At 40.0% G+C, this 14,064-nt stretch overlaps 1 protein-coding gene across 1 annotated transcript; it reads right to left on the bottom strand.

Moving 5' to 3' along the window:
• Nucleotides 1-8,824: 8,824 nt before the first annotated feature.
• On the bottom strand, nt 8,825-9,748 carry LOC140070163 (taste receptor type 2 member 4-like). Its single transcript, XM_072116500.1, has 3 exons — nt 9,133-9,748; nt 8,930-9,028; nt 8,825-8,829 (listed from the first exon to the last, which is right to left on the bottom strand). The coding sequence occupies exons 1-3, from the start codon at nt 9,746-9,748 to the stop codon at nt 8,825-8,827; spliced, it is 720 nt and encodes a 239-aa protein (XP_071972601.1).
• Nucleotides 9,749-14,064: the final 4,316 nt, after the last annotated feature.

The following is a 14,064-nucleotide window of genomic DNA, read 5'->3' as shown; positions in this document are numbered from 1 at the left end:
GAATCAGACTACATTGTACGGAATACAGCCATCGCTTATATGGGACATCCAGTCACTGTGTTAGCCAATCAGATATTAAGAAGGAAGTTCTCAAGTGACAACACCAGAAAGTTGATACAAATTCTTTTTTCCAAAAAGTAACTTTTTTTTCACTTTTATTTAAATTTATGGCAGAGAACAAGAAAATTTACATATACAATGGCCTTAGGGCTAATGTGTTCCCTGCAACTTGCACTTTGTTTTTTTTTTTAAATATTCCCAACCCTCTACTTCTGTAAGATTAGACTTTGTTGTAAATCTATATGACATTGTTATTGTCTGGTGCATTGTTATTATTTCATATCATTGTGAATAGAGGTATATCATTGAATGCCTCCATTGTTGTACATCACATACATAGGATTCTCTCAACAATGGGATATTACCATAAGATAGAATAGTAAAAAAGTAGAAAAAAGATATGCTATCCGGGAAACTCTGGATACTGCACATAATCATGTACAATAAAATACCAGCAATTAATAAAGTACAGGCGGTCCCCTACTTAAGGACACCCGACTTACAGACAACCCATAGTTACAGCCAGACCTCTCTGCCTCCTGTGACCTCTGGTGAAGCTCTCTGGATGCTTTACTATAGTCCCAGACTGCAATGATCAGCTGTAAGATGTCTGTAATGAAGCTTTATTGATAATTCTTGGTCCAATTACACCAAAAATTTTGAAACTCCGATTGTCACTGGGGCAAAAGAAAAAAAATTGTCTAGAACTTCCATTATAAAATATACAAATTCAACTTAAGAACAAACCTCCAGACCCTATCTTGTATGTAACCCGGGGACTGCCTGTATATAAAAATATAATTATATAAAAATATGAATATAACTATATAGAATTCATATTTAATACAATTAAAAACTCTCAATATATATAAATGTACAAAGCTTTTCTTATTTAAAAAATTGTTATTCTACATTATTTGTATAAAATTTAAAGGAAATCTACCATCAAAATCAATCATGATAAACCATAGATCCAGGCACCATGACTTTAGTAATCTTCTTATATTTGTTATCCATGGCCTCCTTCCTTCTAAAATCAACTTTTATAATTATGCTAATGAGCCTGAAGGGCTCTGTTGTGCATTATCAGAGCCCCTACATCAGTGACGGCAAACCTTTTAGACACAGAGCGCCCAAACTACAACCAAAACCCACATATTTTTCGCAAAGTGCCAATGCGTCAATTTAAGCAGTAACGTATTACTCCCTGCTCTATCACATGTTTAAAGTATATAGGCACCTGGGGACACCAATACAGTAGATAGAAGAAGACGTTTGGATTATCATTGTAGCTTCCTTCTAGGTCTTCTGGGCTGCCAGGGGGTGCAAGAGGCCTTGAGTCCTGTCTGGCGAACTCTGTGTTGGCTCGGGTGCCCATAGAGGGGGCTCTGAGTGCCACCTCTGGCACCCGTGCCATGGGTTCGCTATCACTGCCCTACATGCTGTAGCATTTAAAATGAGACAAATAAATACACCCTTTATTATTGTAATAGTCATCCAAGACACTAGTGTTGTCTCAATCTTGATCTCTACATTGTTTCTTCTCCTTTGTATTTTTTTTTTAAATTTATCAATCTTGTTTATTGAGAAGTATACAGATAGCTATAATAAAATTACTATGTGGTTACATTTGTGTATGGAATATAGATTACATGTAGCATTTTCATAAAGCTTATTGAGGGTTTTACAACTATTTGGACATGTAAAATATTTTTGTTACATAACTGTTGTAGCTGTAATCAATCCGTAAAATTTTTAATTTTTTTTAAGAATGGTAAACATCAGTGATGAGCAGGTTGGTAGAATTTAGGGTATGAATGGTTCTTCTGAATTTTGCAACAAAATTTAGTTTGGGAGCCAGACTTTGAACCGAACCTTTGAACTGTATAGAATTCAATAGTGACCCGGATTTAACCCTCCAAATGGCTATAAAATGGGCCTAGCAAGAGTTAAAGGGCTGGGAATAACAGAGCAGTTGCCCAGACCAAAATGGGCTAAGGATAGTACTAGAAAGAATGACCTAACATAAAAAATATAAACACAGAGATTTTAAAAAATATATAATAAAATAGTATGCAGCCCATAACCACAGCCTGCTACCACAAACTGTTCCCAGGGCCAAGTGCTCAAAGGCCGGCCAAGAGTATCACCCTGGTGTGGCTTTTATTTCAAGCCATTTTCAGAAGACAAAACATTTGGCATTTACACGTTGCTGCCAGCTTTCCCAGCAGTGAGCCACAATCTGAGCACCATGTACAATAACCAAACCTGCGGTAAGCAAAGCATTCCGAAAAAAAAACAAAATTTTAAAACTTTGTGGAAACAAACTTTTTGGAAAAACATTGGCCCACATTTATTAATGGTTTACACCAGTATTCTGTCATAGTTTGCACATAAATACATGTGCAAAACTGCTTGCACAAGTAAGTGCACCAGAAAAAAACAGATTCAGATACAAAATGAATAATATTTATAGTCTTTACCTGGTTGCTTTGATGGATTATACTCAGTGTAGAATTGATAAGATATCAATGGAGGATGACCACTATTCAAGGGCCAAATCTGTGATTTACGGAAGAGTTCTAGCCCTGAACTCATTACTCTAGCTCAGGGGTTGTTGTTTACCTGGCAAAACAGGGTGTGGAGCTTTGCCTGTATTTTAACCCTTACAGGTCTCATTTTTGTTTTTCTGTTTTTTAACTCCCCTCATTCCAAAGGCGATAACTTTTACATTTTTATGGTTACAGAGTTGTGGGTGGGCTTGTTATCTGCGGGGCAACTAAATGTAAATTTATTGCTGATCTCTAATAGTCTGCCATCAGCAGGCTATTGGAGATCATTATACATGGTCAGCTTTATGAGTCTTTGTGAGACTGTAGGCAAGATGCTAGCACACATAGGCACCTCCGTTAGGTGCCTGGGTCAGGTTTGCCCCCTCTGCACTTATCGGGTTGACTGCTAAGATTGGTGCCAGCACTGACCATGGCAGTTACCATAGGTGTCAGCTGTGTTCTAAAGCTGACAACTGCCGTGTATGGAGTGAGCACAGCCTATAAGCTCTCTCCAAATACCCCCGGACAGCACCAGGACAGAATAGTACATCCTGGAGTGTGAAGGGTTTAAAATCTTTAGATACTGCAACCAAGACATTTAAGCATGTCCTGATCACCATCATAATTACCAATTACCAAATCACCACCAATTTTGACACAGAAATTGTAAGCAAACATTTGTATGCAGTAAACAAACCCAAGTGCACATTTTACAGTAACAGACTTGTGTTTGGTTGCTATACTGAAGGAAAGCTCTATGTGGTAGAAGAGAAATCTGAATAGACAACCAAGGGCGAGGAAGACGTGGTTTGTGATATATATGGATACAGAAAACTAACAATTCTACTTAGCAGAAATAACATACAGAAGAACAGCAGAAACTTGCAGTGTGTGCAAGTTTGTGATTATGGATGCAAAAAACTGAAATTTGCAAACATGGTTGAAGTGAACAAGGTGCTGTAAGATGCTGCTTTCATCTTTTTATGTAGATTATGTTGATACAGTATTAAGGTTGTCTAACTTTCATATTGCCCTGAAAACAGCTATCTCTCCCTCCCTATGTGCCCTGAAAGGGGCAATTCCTGAAGCTCTATAATTTCCTAATTGTTCCTACAGTGTAGATTTCTCTCTCTATCTCATCTGTAATGGCTCTGGAGTATGTGAACCTGCTTGCTATATAGAAGGGTCATATGTCCTGCCAGGCCAATCACACCCATGGCTGTGGTTGTCAGGGGGCTAAATGTTGCTTGATTGGTTGATGAGCTGTCAATGAAGCAGTGTTCCATGTGATTTCACTGCTGAATAATTAACAAGGACCCAAAGTTTTGAATAAACTTTGGTTCAAGTTCCATGAACACAAACTCCCCAAATATGGTACGGACTATAATTTGTGGGTTTGAGAAACTCATCATTAGTAGGCATTACTTACAGGAGAAAAACTGGGTAGCGACCTACCTTTAAAGAGCTATTGTTGGCTTGGTCTTCAAAGCAATTGCTTTGTGTTTTTCACTAGGGCATTTCAAGAGTCTCAAGTTTGTACACTTTGGGGCACATTTACTTACCCGGTCCTGTCGCGATCCCCGATCCGGACTGTCCGACGAAGATGAAGTCTGGCACGATTCACCAACATCGTGCACCCGGGGTCTTGCATCTGTCGCTTCCCCGCTGCGGTCCGCAGGAGTTCACCTTCTTCTTCCTGGTGTATGTGAGTGCATGTCTTGTAACACAACTTGCAATGTTAAATCCCGCGGGTTGCCCAAATCCGATCGTACGACGGCCCGCCCCCGATTTGTGTTGCACGAAAGCCGATGCGCCAAAATCCAATTTCCTGTGCCAAAACCCCTGTTAAATGCGGCGTAACACGGAAATCATCGGGAATCGCGATGAAAATGCGGTCCCCGGAGCCCCATTGTATTACTTTATTGGGTAACTTTTTGGTTCTCATAATGGTGTTTGATCTGGGAAGATGAGGTGATGTAATGGTCACTTAGCACAGACAAAACATTACCCTGGGATCATCATAGTTATGACTGAAGTTTATAAATGGAGAATAGAACTCTAGAGTCACTGTAGGTAAGCTCTCTATCAAATGGAGCAGATCTGCAGTAACCATGTTTGACCACTACACATCAAACAGAGCCGTTCCCTTTCTGCTGTATAGTCTTTGCAGAACAGCTGATATGTGGTGGTGCTGGGTGTTCTAAAACCACCAATCTGATATTGAGGACCTGTTCTATGGACATTTTACCAATATTCATAGCCTGGAAAGCCCTTTTAAGAAGGACAACCATTACTTTTAGGCACTTTATAAAACCCCATATATAAGCTTTTCCATCCTCCTGTAGCCGTTTATTCTAATATATGACCCAGCTGACCATTGTTTCCTCAATATTGATTTGTTACTTTGTGTGACCTGTTATATTTTTCTACTGATTCTTTATGACTATGTTTGTCTTGCTAATATCTTTTCTTTTTTTTTTGGTTTTTACAAATAAATATTTAAAGTTTTTATAAATAAATATTTAAAGCTACTTCTTTCAGTAAAAAAAAATCAAATAAGAGGTCTTCTATACTTAAAAAGATGTAGGTCATTGTATTGTAACCACAAACAACTTATACACGGGGGCAGGAATACTAAGATTACATCTATTGTGTTTCTCCACAAAAGCAGAAACAAAAGGCTTTTGTATGATTAGTAAATTCCCTAAGAGATCACAATAGACATATCATAAATTATATTGCGGAAGAATACAGTTTTTCACAGAGGCTTCTCGGCACATTGGCCCACATTATTAGTGAGGCATACCGCAAGCGCGAAACACGCTTAAACTGAGTGCAGTTTTGGTGTACCTCAATTTAATGGGCATGCCCTTTTAGGTGCACAGTATACTGTGCCCTTTTAGGTGCACAGTATTGTGTTCCCGAGCATATAGTGCAGCGTGACATAATACTGGGGAAAATGCTACATAAAAACATTTGCAAGCAGTTTACACACATATTTATGTGCAAAATACGCCTAAAAATAGGCAGAAATGCATTAGTAAATGTAGGTCATTGTCTGGTTTCTTGTGTTTAGATCAATTCTTCCCAATTTAGACGTATTTGACCCAGTTTAGATGTATTTGTCCCAGATGAGACTTATTTTTACCTGTCGAGATGTATTTTTCTAATCTAAAACATATTTGTCCGAACTAAGTCTTATTTTTCCCAGTTGAGACTTATTGATTGCAACTTCCAGGGCTGGTGTTGGGGTTGCCCAGACCCTTTATGGAGACTTCCTTTAATGAAACTAGAACTGGTTGATTTCGGTTTAAAGAACAATTTTTTTGTGAGAGTCACAGCAAGGTTTCTGCTCATGCCCTCTCCGTGATGCTGTTGGTATAATAGCTCAAATATAGCAGTGGAAGCAGCCGCAGGATCACTGAGCATCAACAGGGAAGTCATTTTGTCAAAATGTATGATCTGACATAAGTTTGAGTACATTTTATATAAGATAAAACTATTATACTATAACCCATTGTTCCCCAACCCCTAGACAGGGCCGTGGAAAACCTCTTTAAAAAAAAAAAACAATACTCACGTCCCTGATCCTCTGCAGCAGTCTTCTCTTCCTTTACTTCATTTCCACGTTAATGGGCTTCTCTATTGCCGGTGCACGTGATGATGTCATCACATTGCGTCTCCTGACAATAACGCCATGCACTAATGCGGAAGAGAAGTGAAGGAAGACTGCTGCAGGGGAATGAGGAAGGTGAGTATTGTATTTTATTTTAGAGTTTGGCTGTGAAAGTGGAAATTTGAAGGAGAGAGTGGGGGCAGCTAAATGAAAAGGGACATGGGAGAGGGGCATTCAGCAGGAAAGGGGACAATATAAGTGGGAGGAAGTGCTTCTTCTAGAAAATATAAGTTAGGCACACAAGGAGTTATGGTGGGGCATGCAAACAAGGAGTTATGGTGGGGCATGCAAACATACATTTCTGTGTATAAAACTATGATACCAGAGCGCATGCCCCCACCCAACGGTCCCTGGAGAAAATTTATGTTTACAGCTAGTCTTTAGGCAAAAAATGGTTGGGGACCACTGCTATAACCCATTCGGAAGTCTGCTATGCATAAACATTGTTGAGTAACAACAATCAAAGTTTCCAGGACACCCTTTTATTTTAGATGACAGAGGAAAAATGACATACAATACACTCCTATACATATAATAACACTACATATAAAATCACAGAGAACTTATATCACCAGAGCAAGTAATGGGGGAGTTGGCCTACATGGAAGCCATCATGAAAGACACCATATTGGATTTAAGGCAACTTTTTTCCAATTGTAAGGCAGTCACTCAGAATTTTAAAGAATAAAGATGTAACAACACAGATACAGTTTTCAATTTGTTAAATATGCGTAGAACCCCAAGCAGATGACACTGGATCCAATTTTTGATTACCCGCCGGAGACTCTATGGAGAATTTCTGTGTTGATATCTTTTGAACCCCAAAATATATTACAAATCTGATCACAGTAATGTATTTCAAAGGCCATTCTCCGGTCTTATGGTTTTTAATCAGTACTTTATAGGCTTACTTTATTTCATAGAATTGGCAGGCATGTTAAGAGGCTTTGGCCGGTGAGGTCCTGTGCAGTCTTTCTCTTCGCCACGTCCCGCCTGACTTAGAAATAAATGCAGCCGTCAACTTTTCAAATTTGCCTGTCCTGTCTTCGGGCAGGTCCATCCTTTACGCCCCTTCACGCCTTCCCCCTGGCATTAGGTGACGGATTGGGGAAAATAATCGCCACAAGCTAACATTTGCGATTTCAGGGCCTCTATGGCACTAATGTGGTGCAGAAGACCCGATAAATATGAACTTTTGCAAAGAGCCTGCCTAATGATAGATCACCCCCATTATCCTTTATTTCAGTACATAAATAAATCATACATTGACACAAATATTATTATAAGATAACATAATTCTCACTTTTTTATAGTTTTATTTGCATTCTATTTACATTTTTTATATATTTTTTATATTTACAAGAGAATTCACAATTAAACAAGGATAACAGTTATATAAAATAAAAGAGCCTGATAAATAATTTTTCACACCAAAATAAAGGAATAGAATTTGGAGAAAATGGGGGATAAAGTAAATGTATAAATGATTATTATTAGTGTGTAATGCCCTGCTATGACTATTTTAAAAGCTAGGTTAATAAAATGTCATAAATCATTGTTGATGAGCGAACCATAACCACAAAGTTCGGGTCGGTGGCTAGGTGCAGCTCACTCCCCTGCTGTTGATTGCACGAATCATGAGTGTTTACTGTTTAAATGCAACTGGAAAAGTCACAGACATTATGGGGAAGATCGACAATCCCCAGTGATATCATCATGAATGATGACCCTCCCCAAAACAGTGAGGTATCCGCAGCCATTTATTTGCCCCTGACAACGTTAACAGTGGCTTTTCAATAGTCTACACCCGCAATCTGTGCCAGCAACGACTGCAGGTGTTACAAGTGTGGGTCTAGGTTTGGTACCTGAACCCGAACCAAACAGGTATTTTAAATTCTATTTTAATTCTAACATTCAATGCTGGTTGTTGGCAGAGGAGGTAGAAATTCAGTTTATACGGTAATCAAGTAGAGGTCAAGACAGATTCACTTAGTTGAGTAACAAGAGCAGAGAACAGAGGGTGAGGATGAGGCCTTAAAGGGGTTGTCTAAGGCCAGAAAAAACCCTGATATGTGGCCAGGATTGGGCTGCTTAAGACAATCAAGATGTACTTACTTCCATGGTTCAAACACCCCCTCCCCCCGATGTCCCGCACCACCGTCTCTCCGAGCCATGACCCTTATTTACAAGGGCACGGAAGCTGAGTTCAATTCAGATTCCAGACGGCTTAGGCGGCGGCCATGCCAACCAGTCCCTGTCCCAGTGCGTCCACTGTACTGAGCACAGCTTCCATGCCACTGTAAACAAACAGGAGTATGGTCAAGATGGACCGTGGAGATAAATACATGTTTATTGTTTTAAGCAGCCTCATACTGGCCACAGATCAGATTTTTTAGGTCTCAGACAACCCCTTTAAATAACAAGTATATGTAAAAATTTGGGCATTTTTGTCAAAGCCTCGCTGGGAAGACAACTTGTACTAGGATATACTAGTTTTTGGATATTAGTATAAAGAATCATTACATGAGGATTGGAATCATGCTGCAAGAATAAGCAACAAAAACATGTCGAAATTTCACTTAATGCATTGATGACAATGAACCCAAAGAGTACGCAGTTTTTTCTGCATCTTGCTACTTACTAGCACAAATATTATTACACCAATAATATGACAAAGCGAATACAAGAAAGGTAAACAGGTCAGCCATTGGAAATAAAGCAATCCAATAACCACAAAGGTCTGTAACGCAAAATAAAAAATATTAAAAGTCAATAAAGAGAAGACTTTTTTCAATGCATTGACATGAACTTTTACAGTCTCGGCTCTAAATTGTCGGGTGTTACTATGCATTTGCTTAATGTGTCTTCGTAGAGAAAGTATAATATTAAGAGCAGAACTGAAAAATAGTAAGAAACACAAAGACGAAAACAAATTGTAGGGTACAAAGTAAAGTAGATTTTCTGATTTCTGTGTAGCTCCTGTTGAGTTTACAAACGGTTTTCGTGTTAACCTTAGTGCAGCAGGAATACTTATAAGAACTGAGGAAAAGATGGATGGAAGGAGGATCCATGGGAAGGTCTTGGGGAACATACGTTGGATATAGATGTAGACGTTGTGGTTGATGTTCACGATCTTCAGGCAGTAGTAAACGGCGAGTAATGTGGAGAAGAGCAGCGTGCAGAATATTAGAGAAAGATACAAAATGTTAGTATAAATCTTATAATTCACACTCACAAGAAATCCATTGGAGAACTCAAAGAAATCCAGGCTTACATGAAGAAATCTGTGAGCCAGGTTACAAAGACTGATCCCAGAGATGAGCTGATCACTGATATCCAACCTCTTGTTCTTCCTGTAGCCAAGAATATTCACAACTAGAATGAACATGTATCCAGGGAACGTTATCAATAAAGACAATAGTTGTACGACTAATACACTGATATTAGAAACTGTTTTCATCTTGATATAGGTATATAAATTATGTAGAAGCCAATAGATAGCTCATTGACCACTTGTCTTGAAGAAATGCTTCAGCCCTGCACAAAGATTGGCAATATATTATGTTGACTTGGAAAGATGCAAAGACAGTTGGATATAAGAAATGCAAATATTTTTCCATGTTTGGATAGTTTGATGGAATTTGAATGCTGAATTTACTCCGTGTGCCAGTTCCTCAGGTCAATGTTTAAAAAAAAAAAAGATCTAAGGCCAATGAATAAACTTTGCTTAATGAATAATGTAACCAAGCTACATCATTGCGTAAATGCCTTACATGTTCTTCAGTTGAATATGACAATTGTAGGTTGCTTGTTTTTTATGCACAACCAAACTACTAGAATAAATTTCACTAAATTTGTCTAATAATGCATCTCTGAAAGTTAATTAAGTTCCCTTGTCATATGAGGGCTACCCAAGCCTACCCCTGAAAGCACTAGGACAGAACTATTGTAAAAATCGTATTTGAATATCTGACATAACCTGGATGACACTAGGACTTCAAACACAGATCCTTACGTTGTTACATAATTTGTATGGTTGAAAAAAAGACACATGTCCATCAATTTTAACCAAAGGAAGGGAAGGGATTGTTGTCTAAACCTTGTTTTCTCTAGACGGAGACAGTGCCCCCTCAACTTTTTAACCTGGAACAACTTTCCACCATATTTTTTGTATGGACTATTAAAATATTTATATAAATTAATCATGTCCCCTCATAGTCGTCTCTTTTTCAGACTAAATAAATCTAGTTGTTTTAATATTTTCTCATAACTGAGACCCTCCATACCCCTTATCATTTTTGTGGCTCTTTGTTGCTCTTTTGTCCAGCTTAAGGGCATCCTTTTTATGGACTGGTGCCCAGAACTGAACAGAATATTTCAGGTGAGGCTGAACCAGTGACTTGTAAGTGGTAATATTACATCCCTATCCCGAGAGTCCATACCACTTTTGATACATGACACGATCCTGATAGCTTTAGAGGCAGCTGATTATTTAATCAATGATCTATTAATATGCCCAGGTCCTTCTCAACAAGAGACTTTTCCAGATTTACTCCCCAAGGAAATATTTTGCCTTCGGATGATTAGCCACCAGGTGCATAACCTTACATTTATCCACATTGAACCTCATTTGCCAAGTAGACGACCAAACACTCAGTTTGTCCAAGTCCCCCTGCAGCCTATGAACATCCTCCATAGACTGCATTACACTACACAGCTTGCACTACTACTCCCATCCTCCATAGAATGTATTACACTATACAGCTTGTACTACTCCCCCATCCTCCATAGACTGTATTACACTACACAGCTTGGGGCTATTAATTCCTACCTCTATATCATTAAAGGAAACCTACCACTTGAAGTGGCAGGTATAAGGGGTAACTACCGAGCACCAGCTGAGGGTGAGCTGGTGCCGGAGCTTAGTTTTGTTAGTGTTTTAAACCGCAGTATCGCGGTTCAAAACACTTTTTAAACTTTATGGCCGAAGCTGCTTGGTGGTGCCCGAGCGCGTACCTCCCTGTGCCAAAGCAGCTTTGGCCATAAAGTTTAAAAAGTGTTTTGAACCGCGATACTGCGGTTTAAAACACTAACAAAACTAAGCTCCGGCACCAGCTCACCCTCAGCTGGTGCTCGGTAGTTACCCCTTATACCTGCCACTTCAAGTGGTAGGTTTCCTTTAATAAATATATTAAATAGTAGTGGGCCAAGCACAGAACCCTGGGGTACACCACTCATAACTGGTGACCATTCCAAGTAGGAATCATTAACCACAACTCTCTGGATACGATCCTTCAGCCAGTTCTCAATCCAATTGCAAATGATTTCTGCCAAACCAATAGCCCTAATTTTACCCATCAGGCGTCTATGAGGGACAGTGTCAAATGCCTTTGCAAAGTCCAAGAACACAATATCCACAGCAGCTCCTCCATCCAGGCACCTGCTCACCTCTTCATAGAAGCAGATCTGGTTAGTCTGACCCTCGCTGGCTGTCACATATACTATTTGATGTCACATACTCCAAATACTCCATCCTGTTTAATAACCATATTCACAAAAGTAAATATGGCACTAGTAACCTCCACATAAAGGACCTTGCTCCATATTACTTCAGATGACCCAAATTATGTTAACAGTACTTTCATTTCTTGCCCCAATCACATAACAACCCAATTTTCTATAAATGTTGTGAAAGAATAGGATATACAGGCGCTCCCCTACTTAAGAACACCTGACTTACATACGACCCCTAGTTACAAATGGAGCCCTGGATGTTGGTAATTACTGTACTTTAGCCTTAGGCTACAATAATCAGCTGTAACAGGTATCACAGGTGTCTGTAATGAAGCTTTATTGTTAATCCTGGTTCTAATAATCAAACTATTTTAAAATCCAATTGTCACAGAGACCAAAAAAAAAACTTGGCTGGGGCTACAATTATAAAAAATACAGTTCTGACTTACATACAAATTAAACTTAAGAACAAACCTACAGACCTTATCTTGTATGTAACCCGGGCACTGCCTGTACAGTCACAAATTTTTTCACAAATAATAATCTTTAATTATATAGCACCATCTTATTCCATAGCGCTTTACAAATCATAGGGGACATATACTGATATAATATTACATTATATAAGCTTACAGTCTATGAGGATGAGGGGTGACACAAGAGCTTACAGTCTATGAGGATGAGGGGGTGACACAAGAGCTTACAGTCTATGAGGATGAGGGGGTGACACAAGAGCTTACAGTCTATGAGGATGAAGGGGATGACACAAGAGCTTACAGTCTATGAGGATGATGGAGTGACACAAGAGCTTACAGTCTATGAGGATGAGGGGTGACACAAGAGCTTACAGTCTATGAGGATGAGGGGGTGACACAAGAGCTTACAGTCTATGAGGATGAGGGGTGACACAAGAGCTTACAGTCTATGAGGATGAGGGGGTGACACAAGAGCTTACATTCTATGAGGATGAAGAGGTGACACAAGAGCTTACAGTCTATGAGGATGAGGGGTGACACAAGAGCTTACAGTCTATGAGGATGAGGGGGTGACACAAGAGCTTACAGTCTATGAGGATGAGGGGTGACACAAGAGCTTACAGTCTATGAGGATGAGGAGGTGACACAAGAGCTTACAGTCTATGAGGATGAAGGGGGACACTAGAGCTTACAGTATATGAGGATGAGGTGGTGACACAAGAGCTTACAGTCTATGAGGATAAGGGGGTGACACAAGAGCTTACAGTCTATGAGGATGAAGGGTGACACAAGAGCTTACAGTCTATGAGGATGAGGGGGTGACACAAGAGCTTACAGTCTATGGGGATGAGGGGGTGACACAAGAGCTTACAGTCTATGAGGATGAGGGGGTGATACAAGAGCTTACAGTCTATGAGGGTGAGGGGTGACACAAGAGCTTACAGTCTATGAGGATGAGGGGGGACACAAGAGCTTACAGTCTATGAGGATGAGGCGGTGACACAAGAGCTTACAGTCTATAAGGATGTGGAGTGACACTAGAGCTTACAGTCTATGAGGATGAGGGGTAACACAAGAGCTTACAGTCTATGAGGATGAGGAGGTAACACAAGAGCTTACAGTCTATGAGAATGAGGGGGTGACATAAGAGCTTACAGTCTATGAGGATGAGGAGTTGACACAAGAGCTTACAGTCTATGAGGATGAGGAGGTGACACAAGAGCTTACAGTCTATGAGGATGAGGGGGGACACAAGAGCTTACAGTCTATGAGGATGAGGGGAGACACAAGAGCTTACAGTCTATGAGGATGAGGAGCTGACACAAGAGCTTACAGTCTATGAGGATGAGGGGGGACACAAGAGCTTACAGTCTATGGGGATGAGGGGGTGACACAAGAGCTTACAGTCTATGAGGATGAGGGGGTGATACAAGAGCTTACAGTCTATGAGGGTGAGGGGTGACACAAGAGCTTACAGTCTATGAGGATGAGGGGGTGACACAAGAGCTTACAGTCTATGAGGGTGAGGGGTGACACAAGAGCTTACAGTCTATGAGGATGAGGGGGTGACACAAGAGCTTACAGTCTATGAGGATGAGGGGATGACACAAGAGCGTACAGTCTATGAGGATGAGGAGGTGACACAAGAGTTTACAGTCTATGAGGATGAAGGGGGTGACACAAGAGCTTACAGTCTATGAGGATGAGGGGGGACACAAGAGCTTACAGTCTATGAGGATGAGGGGGGACACAAGAGCTTACAGTCTATGAGGATGAGGGGGTGACA

The sequence above is a fragment of the Engystomops pustulosus genome, chromosome 7 (genome assembly GCF_040894005.1).
Source record: "Engystomops pustulosus chromosome 7, aEngPut4.maternal, whole genome shotgun sequence".
NCBI lineage: Eukaryota > Metazoa > Chordata > Amphibia > Anura > Leptodactylidae > Engystomops > Engystomops pustulosus.
This window is presented reverse-complemented; position numbering and strand designations above follow the sequence as displayed.

Coding starts and splice junctions, on each gene's coding strand:
- LOC140070163 (XM_072116500.1), bottom strand. CDS start 9,748: ATGAAAACAGTTTCTAATATCAGTGTATTAGTCGTACAACTATTGTCT. Junction 9,029..9,132: donor ACACATTAAGCAAATGCATA/GTAACACCCGAC, acceptor TTTGCGTTACAG/ACCTTTGTGGTTATTGGATT.